This window comes from Trichoplusia ni, chromosome 9 (assembly GCF_003590095.1).
Source record: "Trichoplusia ni isolate ovarian cell line Hi5 chromosome 9, tn1, whole genome shotgun sequence".
Lineage (NCBI taxonomy): Eukaryota > Metazoa > Arthropoda > Insecta > Lepidoptera > Noctuidae > Trichoplusia > Trichoplusia ni.
The window spans coordinates 10232185-10253956 of record NC_039486.1 but is presented as its reverse complement, the minus strand read 5'-3'; the positions used below and the strand labels follow the sequence as shown (position 1 = coordinate 10253956).

Below are 21772 nucleotides of genomic sequence, written 5' to 3'. Positions count from 1 at the left end.
GCTAGCGGGCTATACATTATACGAGACGTCTAATGTCTCGCCGCTCATTGCGTACGCCACGCGCACTGTAGTAAATGTCTTCATGGCACGCTAGCGAGTCAGGCCGCAGCTTCACGTCAGTGCACTGTAAGAGTATCACAATGTCAATCGTGTTTATAGACTCGTTGATCGATGCGTGCCACTCGGTCGGCGTGTCCGCCGTTAAATTATATATAAAATATCTAAATCTAATTTCTTTGGTACATTTAAATTTTGTTTACTTTCATATTATTGTAAATAAAAAGAAAAATAAAAGCTTTGGATTTGCGCATTTGTTTATTTATTATACCTTATGTAGAACCTTATTTAACATGACAATTTGTGCAATTTTATGTCACCAATTCAACATTTAATTGTTGGCTGTGTTTCCTTGAAATCCAGGCATACTGACATGGGGCAGTATGCCTGTAACGCTCCTTTAGGTACTTAAAAAACAGTCTTGGTGTATTTTATAAAGGCATATTTTATAAGTAGACGACAGGTATACATTTTTTTAGTCGCGTCTTATTTAAACGGTGTTTTTATACATAAAGATACACCAAGTTCAAACCGTTTTTTTAAATATCCTAGTAATTCAGGTTAAATAACTGTTCACCTAGCTTATTGCCCTATTGAATTTCTATTATTGTAATAAACTAGCCATTACTGTTTCACTGCAGAACAAGGCTCAGACAAAGGTTTCTCTGTGTTTTACCTTCCTCTATACCAAATAAGACGTAAATAACAAAAACAACAGAATAAAGAAATACTGTTTATTTTACATAATAATTATAATTGACCACACAAAACCAATGCACATTTCAACATCAAACAGGCTCACTAAAACAGTGCGCTACAACACAATGCTCAACATCAAAATAACACTATCATTCAACATTATTCACGAGTAAATTACAAGACGTAAGTAACATTGTATTAAAACAAGGAAACCCACAATTCATTATCAATTTTTTACTAAATCATTCACCAACAATATACTTACTAACAAAAACATTTTAAGGGACTTTTCAAACTAACGTTTTTCAATTATTTGTAACATTTAGATTTTAATTTACTAAGCACCAAGTCACAATGACCTTGAGATCGGTCAAGTGTCAGTGCTCGTGGTGAAGTAATGACGTAGTCATGCGACCCTCGCAAATCACATTGTTAATTTTAAATAACTATAATAGCTATTCTATACTAAAGACATATCTCCTAAAAACCATCTTTTGTTACCTAACACCCCCATAGTTGAACATAAGCCCCCGCATACAAACATGTAACAAGCAATTTGCATGCTACCCTCAATGTCCATAATTAATTGATAAATACATTTATAGTATGAACCATACTACAAACATATTCTTTTTTAGAATTACATAAATTTCGTTTCTAACGAATTCTTGAGCAACATTTTGGGTAACCAGAAAACTATTCACCTTCTAGATAACGACCATTCCCTATATTTATTATTAAAATCAAATTCATCACATTAATGCAACCCAAGTACAGCACAGCTGTTTTAGTGAGTTATAAACTGTCAACGATATACAGACAAACAATTATATTATTAAAACACGTAAAATTAGTAGGTAAATCAGGTTAGGTATCAAAATAATAAGAGAAATCCAATATTCCTAAATATTCAGATGTAAGGGTTTTTGCAACAGATTGGTTTAATCCAAGATACATCGTAATGATAAGTATGGTAGAAATTAAGTTCAAAATACATAATAATCGATGAAATCGCAAAATCATGATAATATTTAGTAACATTGGATTTTGATTCTTAAACTATGTTACAGTAGGTACAAATTGTATTACAATAGGTTATTCTACGTATTTCTATGTAAAGGTGGCTTTATAAACTGCCTTATGGACTAAATCTGTGTTGTTTTGAGCTCTATGTAACCCTTGCTCGTTTTTAGTTCCACTGGATAATTATTTGGCACTGACTACAGTAATAATTTTAATTGTGTCATGAATTACAGACATTTAGGTTTCCAACATGTTTTAAATAATGTTATAGATACAAGAATAGATAAGATAAAGGATTTTACAAAATCCCTTAGAACTTTAAAAATCTTACAACAATCTAACGTATATTACGTATACAACAGTCCAATAAATTCATAAATATATGTTGATATATATTACAACAATTCTGTAATTATTTCAATAAATTAATCATATTTGAAAAGGCGAACACAAGGGTTTATTTCCAAGAATGATTTAAAAATAATCTCGGTTGTTAAAAAACAAGGTTTAGGTACATAGGAATAAGTTAAAGCGGTTAAGTATGGGCGTATGTAATTAAAAGGTTTGTAAAGTGAGTATTAATATTAATTATTTATTAGTGCTTAAATATGTGCGCTGATTGGGCTACCTATTTAACGTAAACAAAAACGATGCGTTACAGAAAATGATTAATGGACTATTTAAAGCTAAGTAAAGAGTGGGTTTAGTATAATAAATGGCACTATTGTTGTAGGTACATTGTTCAGGTATCATCAGATTGTATTAAGTATCTTAGGACGAAACAACATTACACGGGGAAATTCAATCAATCGAGAATGATCAGCGAAGCGAGTATGTTATATTTTTTATCAGTTATATTAAGATTATGAATAAGAAACACAAAAACGTAATCAAAAATACACTAGGAAACTTTTCAGGAATTATTATGATTAGTAAGGTTTATGCTGTTTCTAGTTTCTTGATTTCTAGGTTTTCACTATTCACTTTAAGTCTTGACATTTCAAACATACTTTTTCGATAATGAACCATACTTCATCTTTCATCAACATCTCCGACGTTAACCTACCATATGATATATCAACTTATTTGGGTGGTGACCTCCCATTGACAATAGTTGCGGAATCCTTCCACGACCTGCCTTTCTTGACTGCAGGGGCTACTTTTTTCCTTACTACCCTTTTTACTATAACTTCTTCGGTCGACAGCAATTTCCTCTTAGGCTTAACTTTAACCTCTTTGATAGTAAATGAATCGTCAAAGATATCCCCACTAGAGTTTATAGATACACTATCTTTACTTTTCTCTCCTACAATTTCTGATATTGGACTGTCAAAGGAAACATGCCGTGAGGCATTTAGTCGCGAGCTATGTCTTGTTTTTTCAAGGGAGGTCTGTGTGGAAATATTGTTGTGGTTAGTCCTAGCGGGTGGGGTCACTACAGGGTTGAGCCGTGTTTTCTTTACCTTGACTAGCACTGCTGGCTCCGAGGATTTTCTTTTCGCCTTCTTCTTGATCTCTTTCTCAGTTTCTGGAACTTTATTCTCTGTATCAAGATCTGGGTTAACTTTGGGTTTTCTTCCTCTTTTCTTTGGTACATCACCATTCTGTTTAACCTTAACAGGTTCATCACTTTCTTTATCAGAACCATCTACTACATCTTCAACAACAATTTTATTGACCCTCTTTTTAGGTGACTTGGACTTATTGGAGGCAAAGTCAAGGGTACTGTTTTTAGTCTTGCCTTCATTTTTCAAAAAGTCCTCAAATAACTTTCGACATTTCTTATAGTCTGGAACTTCTTTAGGTTTCATTGAGTTGATATATTCAAAGAATTTTATAAGGGCATCTGAAATAAAGTCGTGTTTTAAGAGACAGTTCTCATAATAGGACAAAAATATGTTAATTTGATCCATGGATCAAACATATTCTTATTCATATAGTATTTCAAGTATTAAAACCCAACAAAACCTACCAGGTACATTAGGGAACTGGCTCTTGATACTACTCCTGACACTCTTCATAAAGGTTTCCTTCATAGTTTGCACTGTCTTGGGTTGCTTGATTGCCTTCTCCCAAGGTAGTTCCCCGGTCAACCAATGGAGCATGTTGTAGCCCAGAATCTCCAGGTCGCCACGCATTGTCGGTTCTAGTAACGATATGAATAATAAAATAAACTTTACTTGAAACTTATATGAGAACAAGCCTGGCTATTTGTTTACATTATAAAAAGAACTTGAAGAATAACGTTAACTATAGCAGTGCAAGGAAGTTCGACTCGCCAAGCCGCCGCGTCAGCTCATGATTATGGACTCCGGTTGGGTCCAAAACTAAGTCAAGCAACACCAATAAATAGGCGTGAGTTAATCTTTGCATCATTGAATACTACAACAAACAACTAGTGCTAGACTTCATATTTTAGTGGTAGGTTAAAAACATTTCTACATAATTTTAAGTTCATATTACATAAATGATAAATGCTAATAGTTGCAGATCTTACCTCCCAAATGTGCATCTCTGCTTGTATACTCAATAGTACCATTATGTGCGTTCTTTGGGTCTGGACTGAACGGCTGGTCTTCTTTCAACCTCGTGGCCAAACCAAAGTCCACTAGATAGACCTGGTTCTTTGCAGTTTTTTTGAGCCCAAGTAGCATGTTTGCACCTTTGAGGTCCGCATGAACATAACCTCGACTGTGTATGTACTCCAAAACATCTAGCTGAAATATTTCAATTATATCTGAATGATACATACAATACATAGATTAATATTTATTGTTGTTAATTTAAACTGAGATGTATAAGATATAACAAATTCAATACAGGTAATGTGCTTTTATCATAAAGGCAATTTAAATTGAAAGTAAAAAAAGTAGAGGAGGCTTTTATCTGTTGCTTTTCATTATTTAGAAAATATGAAATATTACTCAAACCTTACCATTTGTAAACCTAATTGGAAAACAGTAGCAGGCTGGAAGGACTTTCCGGATTCATTAAACAAGCTCCAGACATCCTTGCCAAACCTCTCCATGACCAGGTATCTGTAGGTGACTCCATTGCACTCATGTGATCCCTTACCAAAGAATGTTGGCATGCCTAAACTTGTCAGCTTTTTGCTTTGCATGAATTTTGCAACTGAAAAAACAATGGTAGAAGTTTATATAAATCTACATTCCTATAATATTATACGCTATTTTTGGTGGAACTATGGTATATATGATATACTAGGTAGTTATGAATTTTGTCTGTTACTCATTCACCAAAAACTCTTTTCTTACTTAACTTAAAATGCTTTTTCAAAATACTTGAAACAAAACACCAATATTCTAAAAAGAAGATTGGTAATATGTGCAGACATACAATAATATACATATTGTAATACAAATCTTTTCAATGTTATTGACTCAAGTGTGTCAGACATTGTATACTCAACTTTCCATATAATAAAAATATGTAAAATTACAATGTATGGTAAATAAGCAAGAACTAAGTAAAATAAAATTTTGTTTAGAGAAAAAACAACTTTTCTATCCATTTGCAGTAGTTCTTATTACATAGATATAATATATGTTGTTTTTCCAATTTAAAAACAAATGTTAAATTCCAAAGAGGTTGTTACAATAATTAAATAAGTGAAGCTTAACCTTAACTGCTTTATGTGTTAAGTTAATGGTGTGTAAACAGATAAGATATCATTATTTTGCTGATATTAATGACTGAAAGGTAGCATGGGCAGTTACTGCTAATGGACCTTGATAAAATGGTATTCTGTCTGTACTTGACTGAAATTGCAGACATGTTTATTCTTTTTTTTTAAGAAGTTGGAACTAGAACCCGGTATGAATTACAATAATGTAACATGTATTACCAGTTATTCATTTCACTGTTAGTATATTCCAATTGTTTTAGTCAGTGAATCTTGGTGTCTTATAGAGATATAATTATATTAAATAATTCAATGACTAATTTATGTCATATATTTGACTTGATATTTGTATTGTTATTGAACATAACTTTTTAAACTCATTTCATATTTATACTGAGTATTTATTATTTGCCTCTTTGTACCTAAAGAAATGAAGTTTAGCACTATCCATCTGTATGTATTTAAATTTTATTTATTTACTTATATGGATCACCAACAAAGAATACACCTAACATGCTATACAATAGAAAAAGGCAAACATTATAAGGCAAATAAATAATAATCATTAAAATCTCAATTTCCTTGTTGACATAAGTCAGATGGAATTCTGTTTCGTACACACTGAATTAAGGTCATTATAAAGTTTGAATTGATTGTATACGAATTCATACTTACTATCATCCTTGTTAGCATTTCTGAGATAGAAATTAATTTCAACAAATAGTGGTCCATTCTCATGAGGCTCCTGTTGAAAATGATAAGATTATAAGGCCTGGTTATTTAATACAACATTATTCTGTCCGTTTTTAACGAAACATAACTTTAAACTTACGATTTTAATTGCGTACGGATAGTCTGATCCTTTAGTCTTAATTGTATGGTCACACGCTGAATAGATTTCTCCAAAACCTCCGACACCTATAGACGGTCCTATCCGCCACTCCTTTTTGAAAAGAGTGTCTTTTATAACTTCACCAGTAGGGATAGGAGCTGGCATCTTATAACCAGCTCCTTTTTTCTTCGGTGCTACTTTTTTTACTCGTCCTGCCATTCTAGTTTAATTTATTTAAGCACGAATAAACAACACAGCGACTATTCTCACTAAAAACTAAATAAATTAGTTGAAATTCAATAAACAAATAATATTCAACAATTGAACGAGCGACGCTACCGTTGGTTGACTTTGACAGCCGACAGAGTGCGACTGTTCGCCCGCCATTTTTCAGATGGTTGTGTTTCAGGTTCCGAATTAGAACTATTTTAAGCAGTAGAAGAAGATAGCTTTATACACATACTCACATGTCAAATAGAGATAGATATATAGGATTGGTTTAAGTGTTGACATAGGAAATAAAAAAGTAATTTCATGACAGTTTCCATCTGACCTCACGGAATAATGAATTACGTTGTAAGGGTTTTTATTTTAGTGAAGGCAGTATTCTAAGCCATCGATTTCAGACATTTTAAATCTATTAAAAATTATACTTGAAAGTAGATTAATTATAACTTTTCAACCTGGCCAAGCCATGTTCAAAACGTTTAAAAAAACAACGCAATGTATAAATATAACTTTAATAATATTCATGTATAGCATTAAATCAACGCATATTATTATGTTAACATTTCTTTACAACATTTTCACTAGCCTTACAAAATAAGTGTTATATTTTATAAAACTAAAATCATTTACTTTTAATTATATTATTTTTATTTACATTCTATAAAACTATCAAGAAAAATAACAATTAATATAACTTAACTGGATGTGCAATTTCATAAATAAATAATAATTAATTACACTGAACTGATAAACTTAATATGGGCACAAAAAAAATAAGAATCTTGTAAACGATTGAAAAAGTCCAGGTGGGTTTTATAATTGATTTCGACATTTCTGTAGATTTCAGTCTGCTGTCAGTTGAATGTAGGTAATATCTGAAAAATGCGAGAAAAGGAAGAATTCATAATAAAGTAATTTAAGATGGGATAATAATACGCATCGCATGTGGCCGTTACATTTAAATTTTTCTCTTATATAATCGTGTGACTTTTTTTTAGAAAGATTTGTGTTATATTGATTTTGATTGGAATATTTACAGTTTCAAACTTACATCAAAACAAATCTTCATCATCACCATATGCTGACATGGAATACCAGTCCCTCGCTACATCTTCGTAGATGACTCTTTTGACTTCCTCGTCATACTGTGGGTGCAGGATCCGGGGGGACCGGGCCCTAAATTCAAGGGGCACGTCGTAGCATTTGCAGACGCAGCAAGAGGGGAACTTGAACCACTCCGCAAAGATGCCGCGACACTCATTACGCGGGTCGTAAGCTAGGAGACGGTGGAGACGAAACTGCTGTTCACATCTGAAACATAACGATGTTTTTGATTTTTGGTTTTGAAAACCATTGAGCCATCGCAAACGTTGGTATCTTGTTCAAATTGTAACAATGCGTCATTGTTTCCTGACATAAACTTTGTTCGATTGACGAACTTATAAATCGCGATAATATTACAAACCCCATGATAAAACATTTAAAAAGTACGAATAAATTTAACGGACAAATTTAAACGTTCTCGTCAGTTGTCAATATAACTTTTTACTGCAGATTCAAAATTTTCTAATTTTGGTTCATTAATAAAATAACATAATGATGAGTACCTGCACCCCTCGCGACAGTACATCTGCTTGCGCTCGTGTACACACGTCTCCAGGTGGATGTACTGCTCATAAGGGTACATGTTGAGCAGGGCCAACTGCTCGCCTCGGGTGCTGTTCGCCCAGAACGGTGCCGCTATCTGCTCCTTTGATTCGCAAGCATTCCTGGAAGGTAATACGGATTATATTCAACGATTAAAGTAGTGAACTACTTGCTTTTCAGTTTTATAATTCGATCTGCATAATAATTTTATTTAACAAAGAGGAATTAGGAATTATTTGGATTAAACTTACGCTCCTCGTAATTTGATAACGGATGGCCGTACTGACTCTTGATGTTGTACTGGTCTGGGATGGAACTCTTCTTTTTTGTCAGTCACCTTGGTGTCTATCCGGTCGATCTTGACCTTCTCGTGCTCAGAGAACAGAAGCGTTGGTGGCAACGTCGATGTGTCAGCGTTCATTGGTCGCCAGGCGTCCTTCCCAGCTTCTGTTGTAGAGTCATATCCATCAGTTGTGGTTTCTGTGGTGTTAATACTTTCTGTAGTTGTAGTATTTTTGTCTGTACTATTCTTTGAATCGTTAACCGCCTCTACTTTAGTATTACCAGAAAACTTTGGGTATATGCTATTAGTTTCAATACTCTGTTTAATAACAGCTTCTAAAGTTATTACGTCGGGGTCTAAGTTATTTATTTCTATATTCGCTATGCTTTCAAGTTTTGTTTTATATGATATACCTTTTTCATTTACCGTTTCGTTGCTCATCTCTGTTTTGTTGCTGTTGTCCGGGTTGTTCACTTTGGTTTGATTAGTGTCCAGGGGTTTCACTTTTAACGTGTCATTATCAAGTTTTTTATTCTTTTCACTATTGATTGGTCTGAAGTGTGGTTTATCTCTCATGGCACGTCCCGCGCTCATCTTAGTGTACATCATCTTAGTTTTGATGATATCCTCAGCGAAGTCTGATGTCTTCGCATCAAAATCTTCATCGTCGCCATCCTCTATGAAGTTTTCCAATTCCGCTTTTATAATTGATATTTGACGTTCTTCTCCATACATTCTCCTCATAAGACCCTGGAATTAAAAAGATAGATATGAATTTCTTTATCTTAGAAAGGATCAATGAGCAATAGAAGGAAAGGCTGAATAGCAATAAATTGCAGTTATCGATTAGTTTAGAGGATACTGATAATAATTACCTGGTTCTCTCTAACGAATCTTCTGATAGCATGCCAAGGGTAGCCCTTTCCGGGCGTAGTGCAGTAGGTGTGTTTGGAGAGGTCGCAGGGAGCGTCGGGCAGCGCCCGGCCGCGACTGGCTCTGTTGGGCCGCGCACACGCCGACGCGTAGTCGAACCCGGCGCACTGCCCTGCTGTCCATGTCACCTGGAAACATTCGAAAGGGAAAATAACAACAAAGTTTCGATGACATATAGAAGGAAATACCCCATTCTTTCCTTAGCTGCTCTCTCTTGCATACTCTGTCTCAATTTTGCTATGCTTTTTTTAATATAATATAATATAATATAATATTGGACAACATTCACACAACGCCATCTAGTCTCAAATTAAGCAGAGCTTGTGTTATGAGTACTAGACAACTGATAAACATACTTATATAGTTCTAAATACATACATAATATAGATAAATTACATCCAGACACAGAACAAATGATCGTGCATATCACACAAACAGTTGGTCCTGGGTGGGAATCGAACCCACGACCTCTGGTATAGCAGTCAGGGTCACTAACCACTAAACCAACAGGCCCGGCTTTTATCAATAATACTCCTAATTTCGGTCCCTGTCTTTAATACACGTTATAACAGTAACCCACTAGTAAAGTAAGAAATCTTTATGAATATCGTATGATCGTATCATCACTTAACTCACGTATATTTTAATTTGTCTATGTGTTAGTTTCGATGTAGTAAGTAGGTGAGGCACCTGTTCGCGGGCGTGAATGAAAGTTACGCCCACCGCCGTCATTAGCATCATAATATGGTATTGTTTCACTACGTCTGTCTTATTTAAGTATTTATTTTCTTAATTAATACCGCGTCCAAAAGTATAACGTTTCCGAAGTTTCTAATAACGTTCTGGTTCTATGATTTTGAATGGTGAGGAAGTTAATTAAATTGAATGATATGGTTTAAATTGCAGATTTACGCCTTACATGTTTTTTTTAAATAATAGCTGCGTGAAGGTGGTTACTAGGGAGCGAGAGATCTTTACCGTTTGTAGAACATTGTTTACATCTAAAACTGGTTATTTTACTAACGCGTTAGTTCAATAATTAAAGCAATGAATTTGCATGGTATCGGTGAATATTTATTTGTTTAAGTATTGAATCTGGGAGCTTCGATGTTTATTTTATATCTGCTGTCATATCTGTTCCATAGTTGTTACGTAAAATCGAATTAAGCTTAAAATTGACCCTAGTGTAACTCCCAAGAGGGAACCTAAACTCTATAGTGTATTGTTGTACCTTTGATTGGTTGTCTATAGATTTTCCATAGGAAGCTGAGTTATTTAAGATTAAAAAAACTTGTATATATCTAGTGCTCCTAAAAGTTCTATCAAATTAAATGTTAAATAGAGTTGTAAGACCATCCTGTCCATTTCAAGATTCAAAAATAATTATGATAAATTTGTTTTAGCTCATAATACAAGTAAAATAAAATAATTAATTTGATCACTTAGTACCGTCGACAGCACTCGTTTCTCATAACAAACAGGTGTTAATCGTGCTACTAGGTAACAGGTTAACAACCTGTCACTATTCTAGTGTTACGACCCGATCGGGCTCTCTTAGCGTGCGCACCCTGAACATCAAAATCACAGTTTTATGACGCTGTAAAGAAGGTTTACACCCGCCGGCTACTTTTGTGCCGTTCATGTAGGGCACGTGTAGGTTCCCGCTGTTTGCTGGTCTCTTGCTATGCTCATTCGATTCTATTCCGTCTTTTCTCTGTTAATGCCATCACTGTGACTAACAAAATGTTGCTTCTTTTTCATCCATGAGAGCATTCTGTTTGTTTATTGTTTATGTCATTACGTTGCCTCTGAATACCTGATAGCTTATTTCGAAAGACTTCTAGAAACTACAATCTTGCTTTGAATTACTCGAGTGCTTTTGAATGTGCATTGAATCACTTCTACATTTACGGTTATACTCATATCGGTGGAACAAAAACCGATCCGAGAGAGCGAAATCGTCGCGACCTGTCTCACTAGAAGGCGAATTGCGCGCTCGTTTTTTGTAAGCCAAACAAATCGCTCTAATTACACGAGTGCACTTTTGATCCGTCAACTGAAGCATTTATTCATTCTGATGGACGGATGTGGAGCGAAGCCGCGGGCGAGCGCCTAATGAGATCCTAGACGTTTTCACTTTTGCACATCGGACTTTCTACTCTCTTCAAACACACGTACACATGCTTTTAGGGGTTGGGTTGCGCAAGAAGGATTATCAACGGTCCGAATATAGATGGATGAGTAATACGAGACGAAAGAAGTGTTAGAAGAGAAAGTGTCATTAAAGGGTTATCAAACGATTGCTATGCTTTGACAAACTTTACATATATGGATCTACGAAAGCATTGGGACAATACGACATAACAATGTTAGATTAAGGTTCAGGTTCAGCTAACGCAAATAAAACGAACGTTGGAAACGAAAATAGAATCCTTCCTCTTTTGGCAAAATTTTCTAGAAATGGTCACCGGATGATGCGTCGTAAAAACCCTTCTACAAATGCAATGTCGTTAAAATACTGTCACAACCTAATGTGACTTGTTAACCTCGTTTGTGTCCGAAATGAAGATGTTTATGACAATGATCTTGCCCAAAAAATCGCTACGTGTAGGCACGGTGGTACCGTTACCAGAATAAAGTGCGGTAGGCCGACCAGCGCGGATATAAACTCCGATTGACTTGATGTTATTATGATATTGTGCACGTTTAATGGTTCTTTTGTTATCTATTTTGATAAAAGACGTAGTAAGTAATGTAGTATAAAAGCCTTACCAGTTATATTAAAGTCTGGTTTAATTATATAACCACTGCGGGCAGTTTATAAGAGAAATTCTGTATGGGATGCAATTTATTATTGTACAGAGGAAGTCAATTTTTTTTTTAATGATCGGTCAGTAACATTCGAATGGTTTAATATGTTTAGTTTTTTTCGAGTTAGAACCTGATAGCCTGGATGTACGATCGCAGGCTTGCAATGATTCGATCCCAATTCGGATACCGGCGTTTCGAATGTTGTGTGCATTTTAGAAATAAATGTATATTTATTATCTTAGTTTGCGCTATTATATGTCAGGACATCATTATAGATTATAACCGTATTAGGCAAGCCCAAGACAGAATTGTTTTACAAAACTTTTCCTTCCACTCTACGACTGGCGAGTACAAAAATAGCGAGCATGCCATAATATTTTGAGTGGATACCGTAACAGTTGCGACAGGTTACTAGACCAGCGTCCGTCATTACAGAACCAGTATTATAGCTTGTTTGTTTTTATGACTTTTCGCCTTATATCGAGACCATCAAGGTATATCTTAGGGATGCTAAAATATGTTATAAATTTGGTGAATAAGCCTCAGACCACTGAAAATGTTAACAAAATTTGCTTACTCACCTGCGATAACCATTTTTTTCTGATTGTGTTACTCCAAAATTTAATTTAAAGGATTTACAGAATGTCGATTGGATATGTAAATCTGGGTTCGCAAATTGAACGTATAGAAACAAAAAGATGAGAAATGTGACCAATGTTCATAAAGATTTCTCACTGAAACTGATCTCATCCAATTTCCCAAGACATTAAATGGTTTCTAATAACTACGGAGTCTTCCCTTCGTTGATATTCTTTTGGAGTTCGGCCAGACGTAGAGTATACGTGACCTATCCTGTGAAGACGTATCGCGTGAAATGGTTGCACTCTCAATACCATGATCGTGACCTTTTCCTAACATTAGCGTGACAAATAAAGACATTAATAGGGTTATTAAGTAGCTGATTTGTTTGATAATCAGTTTCTCTAAGTTTTGTTGTTTTTATTTTTACTGTGTACCTAATGGAGAAGACGAAAGCTATCTTTTAATTTGTTCTAAATTCTTTATCACATTTTTTTTCCACAACAGTATTTTTTAGAGTATAGATTCCAGATATGTAAAAGAAATATGGAATGGCAGAATACAGAGTCCATTTCAACATTTAATTATTTCAACAAGGAGTTTTATACAGATAATTAAGGAAATCTGGCTCTCCGTTCAAGCTAGAAAAGAAAAACTGTAATTTCAGCTAGAAAAGGTCCTTAACAATGATTGGAAACACATAAAATGCAAAGTGTTAGATATTATCAGTCCCCCAGCGTGGCGGGCCAGGCATGCAAGTGAAAGTGACTGATTGTATTTGGGAGCAGGTTATGTGACGTCATCAGTCGTGCGTGGCCATTTGTTATCTGATCGAGTAAGTGACGTCAAACATAATGCTTCTTCAATGACCATTGGATTAAGGATTTTTAAGTATGTTCTAGAGACTTCGATTGCTTTCTACTGGTGAGATTTCGCATCTTGAATCGGAATTATTAAATTTGCAAAAGTCTCAAACTTGAGTGGGTTTTCGATTTGGCGCAGGTTTGATCAGATTAACAAAACGTCGTTGATCTACAGCTAAGCGCATAGACACAGCAATTCGTACGATATACCTATAGTACCTACTGCCCTGTTCCCGATCTAGAATAATCCTCATATCCTGTTCGTTCAGTTTCAATTATTTTCTTTATACCTCTCAGTATTAACTGAAACTGGAAAGAAAGCTCTCTCGCTAAAAGTAGGCAAATGCTACAAACTTTTGTAGTCGTTCCCACCTAACCCATTATTATCGTACCTTCCATCTCCACAGATCGATGGTCCGAACAGATTGACAAGAGCAGACGCGTCAATCGATATGTAAAATGATTCAAGCCAAACGAGGTTATTACCCAACTTGCGTCGGTGAAATCAGCCTGGTCAAACTTTCCCCTGCGCAGGCGCACCGTGGACACCACGTGACGTAAATCACGATTTTCTCAACGGATACACAAGTTATGTGTGTTATGTCACCAACACTGTTTAGAGGTTTGCTAATGTTAACTTGACATTGGACGACATTTTTACTATGTTTGGAACTTGATCCGAGTGAGAGATTCTGTTGAAACCGCTTTGCATGTGTTTTGCTAGTGCAAAATGCAAATAATATAATTCTTAGTTCATTTTATCCTTGTACATGAAAATTAAACAGTCAAACCGACGAGGGAACCAGTTCTTATGACTTGAATAAAAAGACCGACAGTTTTCTTCCGCACTGTGGGGGCTAGCTGTTACAAATTTACATCAAACCCAAGAACAACCTAAAAAATTGTCCCACTTAGATGTCATTACTAAGAAACAATCAAAGTTATTTGCATTGCAATGAGTGCGCCGTTTTTATAGGCAGAGAGCCACCTCGTGAATTTTAAATGCATTTGTTTGGTGTGTTGCAAAGTTGACTTAATTTTTTATTACGCATTAGGTACTTTTCAACTGTTTCTTTAAAGAAGTTTTATCGGTGTGAATGTTTTCGTGTGTGTATGAATTAGATTTTTGTAACAATTTTTAGTCGTTTTTTTATTACTGGGTAAAAATAAATTGACAATCAACAATGGGCTCTAAAAGCTTGAATTTTCTTCTTTTATATAATGCAAAAGCAGACAATGGGTTCAGTTGGAAAAAACTGAATTTTACTGTAAACTATTGTTTCGGTAGTTTATCTCTGACTATACATACTATCTGCAAACAATTCGCCACAAGCCTTTCACACTCGAGCTTGGATATTCTGATATTGCTTCTTTTACTCATTAAAATTAATACTTTATAATATTTCTCTTCATTAAATAAAATAATTAAAATAACTACTATGTTCAGGAATGTTGATAGCTCTTATTTAAAATGATAACTAGCTTTAAATATTTTCCGCAAAATGCATTCAACATGAAATTGCGTGCTCTACATGCTATTAGCCTCATGTAGAGTATTTTTGTTTATTTTTAATTGTTAACAATTAATTATAAACATAATGTAAACTGCTTTCAATGATCAAGAGGCGATCGTACAACTGACACTAAAGTTTATTTCACATTGGAGAATGTTAAAGTAAGTTAAGTGCGATGTCAAGGTTGTCATAATCGAAATAATTACTTGTAGATAACGGCTTAATGAATTGGTATTTTGGATACTATATTGAGTATTATTAAGTTGGGATTGTTATCTCATGTGTTTGTTCATTCTCCTTGAGGTTTAAACAGAATGTAAATAGGTAAGTCTTATTTTCGTATGGTTGATCTTTTACCAGGTGTCAGAGATTAATATGATTGTAGGCCTCTAATTTGACTTAAGATACCCTTGGGATATTCTGAGGTGCATTCGTTTGCTCATATTTTTCTTCAAGTTTTTAACTTTAAAGCAAGGGATAATTGTTAATTATTTTGTAATACGTACATGAATTCGAAACGGCGGGTGCTTGCAGGGCTACGAACCTAAGGCCTTTAGATTGAAAGGTAAATTGTTGTACTAAGTTATCTCTATATATTTATATGTGCTATCTTAGATATCTATTCCTATACGGTAGCTTTACCATTAAACAAGTAAACTTGAAATTAATATTGCATTTCATTAGATCTGTGTTGAGTTCGTACATTTAGGTTAAGTTTAATAGACGAAATAAACACCCTCTTATTTCTATCCCTATATTGGCATATTTAGGAATAACATCAATTGTTTCTATGAAACTAGACGGTATCATAAATATGAGTTCAACAATTAAACACGTCCGATGTTTTTGCTGTCCATACCTTATACGGGATGATGTCAATCTCAGCGATGGCCGTTCGATATTTATACAGCACGGTTCATAAAGTACGGTTAGCAGCCCTACACGGCTTGTGTGAAAAGCAATTAAAGTGGGTGAGGCCCCGGCCCGCTTCCCACGCGGCGCTGCTCTTGTTGACGGTACCGCTCGTCCTGGTTACCTCGCCATCACACTAGTTTCCACTAAATGACATAAAGCGCATTCGTACAGACTAGTGATGTTCTTTTTTAATTAGCGTTGGCTTTCTGTTTCTCTATTTTTATTTACATTTTATGGTTTCCAACTTTATTATTTTTTTGCCATTTCGTTAGTGCCGGTCTGGTTTTGCTTAAGATAATAACGACTGTTTGGGAACACGTGACCGATGACCGGCATTCTGGTAATAAAAACTAAAACCATGGAAGCTTTTGGAATTGTTCTTCCGAACGGTCAGCGGTGCGAACTTCCATCATTGTTAGCTTAATTATAATAATAACAGTTATCAGTGACTGGAGTTACTACAGCTTTAACGTAATACAAATTCAATTTCAAGGAGATTTCATTACTTTGAAACGGCAGCTTATAAATCTTAGTTCGAAACTACAGCTAGTAAACCAGACCTGATTGATTTATGGTTGAACCGCTCAAACAGTAACGCTATCTGTAACAAGGATCTAGAATGTTTTGTCAGGCAGCGCCGGTCCAGCATATTCACTACACTTCACAGTATTCCAATAGTTAATTGTCTAACTCATTACCAACCTACTTACGTGTGGGTTACCGGTGGTCCGACAACAATTGTTCGTCTCTCTGATAGGTTCACTAACCTCAGTCTTAGAAAACGCTTCAATATTCCGACTGCTATCTCATATTAGTGTTATGACTGAACATGCTCAAGTTACTTTTGTATTATTCTTTATTTATTTGCTGGCTTTACTTCGGCGTTTGTTTTGTTAGCACGAATGTCCCACTTATCGCATGACGTTTTCAATTTTAATGAGGTGGATCTTGATGGGATTCCTATTTGATTAAGTGATCCCATTCTCCCAGGTTTATTACCGCAATTGTATTTCACCGACACAGATCGGATGCTGTTTCGTAATTACTTTTTCCATGATATCATCAAGTGAGACGGTTCACTTTATTTTTATTTAGTAACAGTTGTGTCTCGCCGATTTCTGTAGATACGATGCCCCCGTTTTCAAGACGTACGATTTTTGCGCGCTAATGCCCGTTCTATCAACAAGACCTACTGGTGTCACGCATTAAGTTGTATTTTATAGGCAGTAGCGTCTGCAAGTGATACTTCTACAGTTACAAGGAAATCAATAAAAAAAGATCTTAAGTAGACCTATATATTGCACACTAGTTCCAAACCGTCGAACATATCGCATAATCTTCAGGAAGCTGTAACCCTACATTAATCACACGAGGCATCCATTTGCAAAGAGAGAGCACCCTCCATTAACACTTTTAACGTAATTAGCACTCACCACAAACAGAAAGGCGATAGCAAACCGCATTTCGCAGCCTAACGAACTTTCACTGCGTACGCGCTCACAAGCATCGTGGAGACGTGCGGCCGCCACCACGGTTGCTCACCGACTAACTTTCCCATCGCCAATCTCAAGGACTGCATCTGTTGCACTTTTCGATGTCAAACGGGGTCCTTGAAAGGTTGCTGGTGCACTTTTATGGGCTTTATGAACGATTTCCGAGGCAGCGCCGCCGTAGCGCCGGAGCGCCGGCATCGTGCACTGAATTCGTACATCGAAGAATACGTAGGGTTTGGCTTGTCGAAAATGAGCCATTAACCTCTTTATTTATTTGTCATTAATGATTAATCGGATTATAACGTTTTAACATATTGTATTCCTGTTCCAGCTACTTTTTGACAAGTTTTCTTAAAGGTGATTTTTAACAATAATAACAAGAAAGTATTATTAACTCCTACAAGAAAAAAAGTAGTGTGTAAGCCTATTAATTAATCATCACTGGTATAACGTACAACTTCTTAGTATGCAACGAGAGCATTATAATGATGTCAAACTAGCTAGACAAGTCAATATCATCAGAATGTCTCGAATACAGCGACTTGTTATCCGAACAAATCGTCTGCTAGCATCTATCAATCAATTTCTAAACTCATATAAACCGCGATGCATACAAGAATTCGCAACAACCAATCATCAATCATTATAATTTCTGTTATTTCACGGTATTAGGCACACAAGAGCATCTCGTTACATTGCAAATTCACACGATATCAAAATTAGGTTTCGTTTGCTGCCGAGAAAGAGTGTGTGGTATTGAGTGGGTCAGTCGAGTAATCGTTTGCCAGCCACTGTCTGTGCACTGTCTCCGTCTTACACGAAGCGTCTTGGTATGTCGGACGGAGACGGGGTGCGAGCGCGTGCGTCGCACCGTTATCCCGCGACGATATCTTGAATGAAAATGGTGTTTTCTCCCGCGCCAAAACAAAGGCGCCCAAGACTTGCCTTTAAAAACGAAAGGTGCACTAATTGAGTTAATTGAATGCGTTTCATTTATGTCGCTCTTTCTCATTATGTCGCGGGTGGTCACTGTACTTATCTTGTTAATTGTTCATTAAGGTTTTTGCTGACTCTTCTTTTTGTGTTATTCGATATGGGTTTTTGTAAAACGTGTCTAAAACGGTATTCTTGCACATTGCGTTGTTACCGCTACTGCTGTCGGTTGGGATATCACTTGACCGATGAATTACGCGCGTACCCGATAGATTATGAGAAGTTAATTACTAACTTTAGGAACTTAGTACGGTACCTGTCATACTGTTGGCTTTTATCGCGATGCAATTTTTGCTCTTCTTAATTTCAGAAGCTTATATTATTTAGTGTGCTTAAAGTGACCTAAACCTTTTTAATCATGATTTCTTCTAATAGTCTTTGGCTAATGATATCAGGCTTCACCAAATTGCTAACACATTGTATATGCGTTGAGCATCATGACCCTAATCAATGCAAATCTCGGCTGTTGCGATAAATATTAATGATGTTTGACAGCTGATGTTTATCGAGTGCACACCGTCGGGGTTCGGGATTCCAAGAAGTTGGCAACGGGGATGCTTGCCCGTCACACTGACACTCTGCTAGCTGCGTAAATTATTTAATTGTAGAGAGAATATTTATTTCTTGAATTCTCACCAAGTTCACATAGCATCAGCAACAAAAGAGCTTCCACATGATATTCATTACAAACTTTTCTTTCTTTTTGTTGACATTAATATAAACGCTTCACATCATTTAAGAAGGCGTGGACTGGTTATAGTAGGTTGATTACACATTGACTTAAGACCTCCGTGGTGTGGGAGTAACACAATTTGCATTAGTTTCTAAAATGAGCAAGTATGTACAATTGTGGAGATAATTAGTTGAGTCAACACGAAGCGCCGGTGACTGTCTAGCGAATGTCTGAATTATAATGCAGGGAGGCCTACTTTTGTTAGATGAGGCCTCGATAAACTGTAATTGATGATGTTGGTGAGCGGTTGATGGTACAAACATACTCAATGTTTTTTTAAGAAGAAAAACGTATCACCGACTTCAAATAAAGATTACTGGGAAAAACTCGATGAAATTTTAATAGGACCAAATTTTTGCGACAGTAAAATGAAAAACGAATCATTCAATCCCAAGTTCTAAGATTTAAACTAAATTAAATAAAAATCAGACGAATTGAGAACTTCCACCTTTAAGAAGTCAGTTGCAAAGAGTGATTAACCAGCAAGTATAACAAAGTTACGGATGTAATTTATTTTTATTTATTTATTTATTTATTTATTCAAGGAAGGCTTACAGACTAATAACATCATTTAGATACTAACTATAATTTTAACTAGTTGCTAATAACAAGCCCCCACATATTAAGTACAGTAAAATACAATACCTAAGACTCAGAAGAATATTTAAATAATTCAAGCATCGAAAAAAGATTTGGCTAGTAGACGCCTTGCTGTGCCTGCACTTGTGCAAAACAGATCAATATTTAAATCACGTGGTATTACGTTGAAGCTCCGAGCTGCCCTTAATAGAAAAGCATTACGTCTGTAGTTTGTCGTTGCAAAAGGTACATGTAAGAGTGATCGTTGACGGAAACCAACTAGATTTGTTTTAAGAGATAAGTTAGCTACAAGTTCTGAACAATCGACTGTACCATTAGCAATATTTAATAGAAGACATACATCATTGATCTGACGCCTAATTTCCAACGGAAGGAAATGATATGTAATCACTCCCAAAACATTATGGATTCTACAAATTGTTTAATTTAATGTTCCTTTTTATATGAGCTCGCATAGTACTACGGCTATTATTAAATGAAACCAGAATTCAAACATATTATCAATACAGTTACTTTAACAATTTGGTAGGGGTCATGATCAATACTCGTAACCGCTCAATAAAGTCATCACTGCCTCCGTTTCTTGAGATGTTATTGTACATACGAGTATTTTATTCATTTTCAAATGTAAATCAATTTTTCCAAATTGTGTGTAAAAACTAATGAACGACTGCATTTGTAGTACTAGTTAGTCTAACTTTTAATTAGAGTGCTGCTAAAGTAGCACCAGCAGCTGACTATGAGGTTTCATATGAATTTAATTAATCGACATAAAAAAAAAACATCGCAAAATTAAAACTAGTCAATATTCAAGTCTGGCAACTAGCAAACGCCTAGACACTACTGATAATGATACATGCTTATTTAACCAACTGTTAAACGATGATGATGTATAAACACTTTAACCCATTGCAAGGCGTCTAGTGGATGTGCAAACTCTAAAATTAAGACGTCTGCTATAATGGGGGCTACTTAGCTTGTTTTAGTAAACTTTGCAAGATTTCTGTTTGACAAGTGATTTGCCGCTACTTCAAGTGTTGTTAATTACTGTAATGACCATTTCTTTGATGGCACTTAGGGGTGGCGATTTTCGGAGAAAGATATTCTTTGCTGCACACCGCATGGGCACAGGATTGACTATTATAAATTGCTATATGGTGCCACAAAGAGCGGTCTTAACGCTATGAGCGTGGTGGTTGAGTTATTTTGGCGTTGGTGAAGAATTAAAATCCAAATCTATTCTTTCTTTCTGTCTTTGGTTTTAATCAAATGTTTCATAATTTGAAAACAAGCCTTTTAGTAATTACTTACGATTTTGATGTTAATAGCGGTCGAGACTATAAGTTGCATCTCCTCTTATTGCAAACACATTTTACGTCTTTAAATATAATATACTTACTACTTACCATCTACTTGTGTTATCAAAGTATCTGATTTTAGCGAGACTAATGGTTTCTCCTATCTCCGGTAGAAAGCTGTTATGTAACTCGCAGGAACAGGCGTCGTTGATAACGATTAAGTTTTATGCATCGCCAGTACCGATGTATGACTTTCTCGAGGATTTCACGATGCCCAACTTTCGCGGCTTGAAAGCTGCGAATTGAGGAAAACTTCAATTCGTATTAAACCATAAAAAATGTAAAATATACTTAACAGTTCCATCGTGTTTTATTGCCTTCAGTGATATCCTAGTGGTAAGATTGTTGGACAACCAAGTCAAATCTAGGTTCTTAGAATTGTCAGGATTTATGTAGGTAACGTTAGAGGCGGTTTATAAATTGTCACATTATGTTGGACATCAACCATACGATCCATTCATAGAACGATGAGTTCCTCATTTACCTCACCACTTTTTACATCTAGTAAGGTCTAAATGTTTCAACTTTGTTCATTTTAATTCACCAGGGCCCCAATTTCGCTATTTAC

General features: G+C 35.5%; 2 protein-coding genes across 5 annotated transcripts; both read right to left on the bottom strand.

The window, feature by feature from the left end:
* Positions 1-774: 774 nt before the first annotated feature.
* LOC113497658 (serine/threonine-protein kinase VRK1-like) lies at positions 775-6634 on the bottom strand. Its single transcript, XM_026877326.1, has 6 exons — positions 6255-6634; positions 6098-6167; positions 4715-4911; positions 4277-4496; positions 3752-3925; positions 775-3625 (listed from the first exon to the last, which is right to left on the bottom strand). The coding sequence occupies exons 1-6, from the start codon at positions 6471-6473 to the stop codon at positions 2862-2864; spliced, it is 1644 nt and encodes a 547-aa protein (XP_026733127.1). The 5' UTR covers positions 6474-6634; the 3' UTR covers positions 775-2861.
* A 559-nt stretch (positions 6635-7193) lies between these two features.
* LOC113497626 (protein spaetzle 4) lies at positions 7194-17568 on the bottom strand. 4 transcript variants are annotated; one of them, XM_026877225.1, is made up of 7 exons: positions 17461-17568; positions 9288-9473; positions 8826-9162; positions 8381-8609; positions 8090-8251; positions 7534-7793; positions 7194-7357 (listed from the first exon to the last, which is right to left on the bottom strand). In XM_026877225.1, exons 1-6 carry the CDS (start codon positions 17488-17490, stop codon positions 7535-7537), a joined length of 1203 nt encoding a protein of 400 aa, XP_026733026.1. In that variant the 5' UTR covers positions 17491-17568; the 3' UTR covers positions 7194-7357; position 7534. The 4 variants fall into 4 exon arrangements, with proteins under 4 accessions (XP_026733026.1, XP_026733027.1, XP_026733024.1 ...); XM_026877226.1 differs by having other exon boundaries at positions 8381-8576; XM_026877223.1 differs by having other exon boundaries at positions 8381-9162.
* Between the last annotated feature and the right edge of the window lie 4204 nt (positions 17569-21772).

Coding starts and splice junctions, on each gene's coding strand:
- LOC113497626 (XM_026877224.1), bottom strand. CDS start 17,490: ATGCGGTTTGCTATCGCCTTTCTGTTTGTG. Junction 9,474..17,460: donor CTATCGCCTTTCTGTTTGTG/GTGAGTGCTAAT, acceptor GAATGTTTCCAG/GTGACATGGACAGCAGGGCA. Junction 8,252..8,380: donor GTTATCAAATTACGAGGAGC/GTAAGTTTAATC, acceptor ATTACCTTCCAG/GAATGCTTGCGAATCAAAGG.
- LOC113497658 (XM_026877326.1), bottom strand. CDS start 6,473: ATGGCAGGACGAGTAAAAAAAGTAGCACCGAAGAAAAAAGGAGCTGGT. Junction 4,912..6,097: donor AAATGCTAACAAGGATGATA/GTAAGTATGAAT, acceptor TTGTTTTTTCAG/TTGCAAAATTCATGCAAAGC. Junction 4,497..4,714: donor TCCAATTAGGTTTACAAATG/GTAAGGTTTGAG, acceptor GAAATATTTCAG/CTAGATGTTTTGGAGTACAT.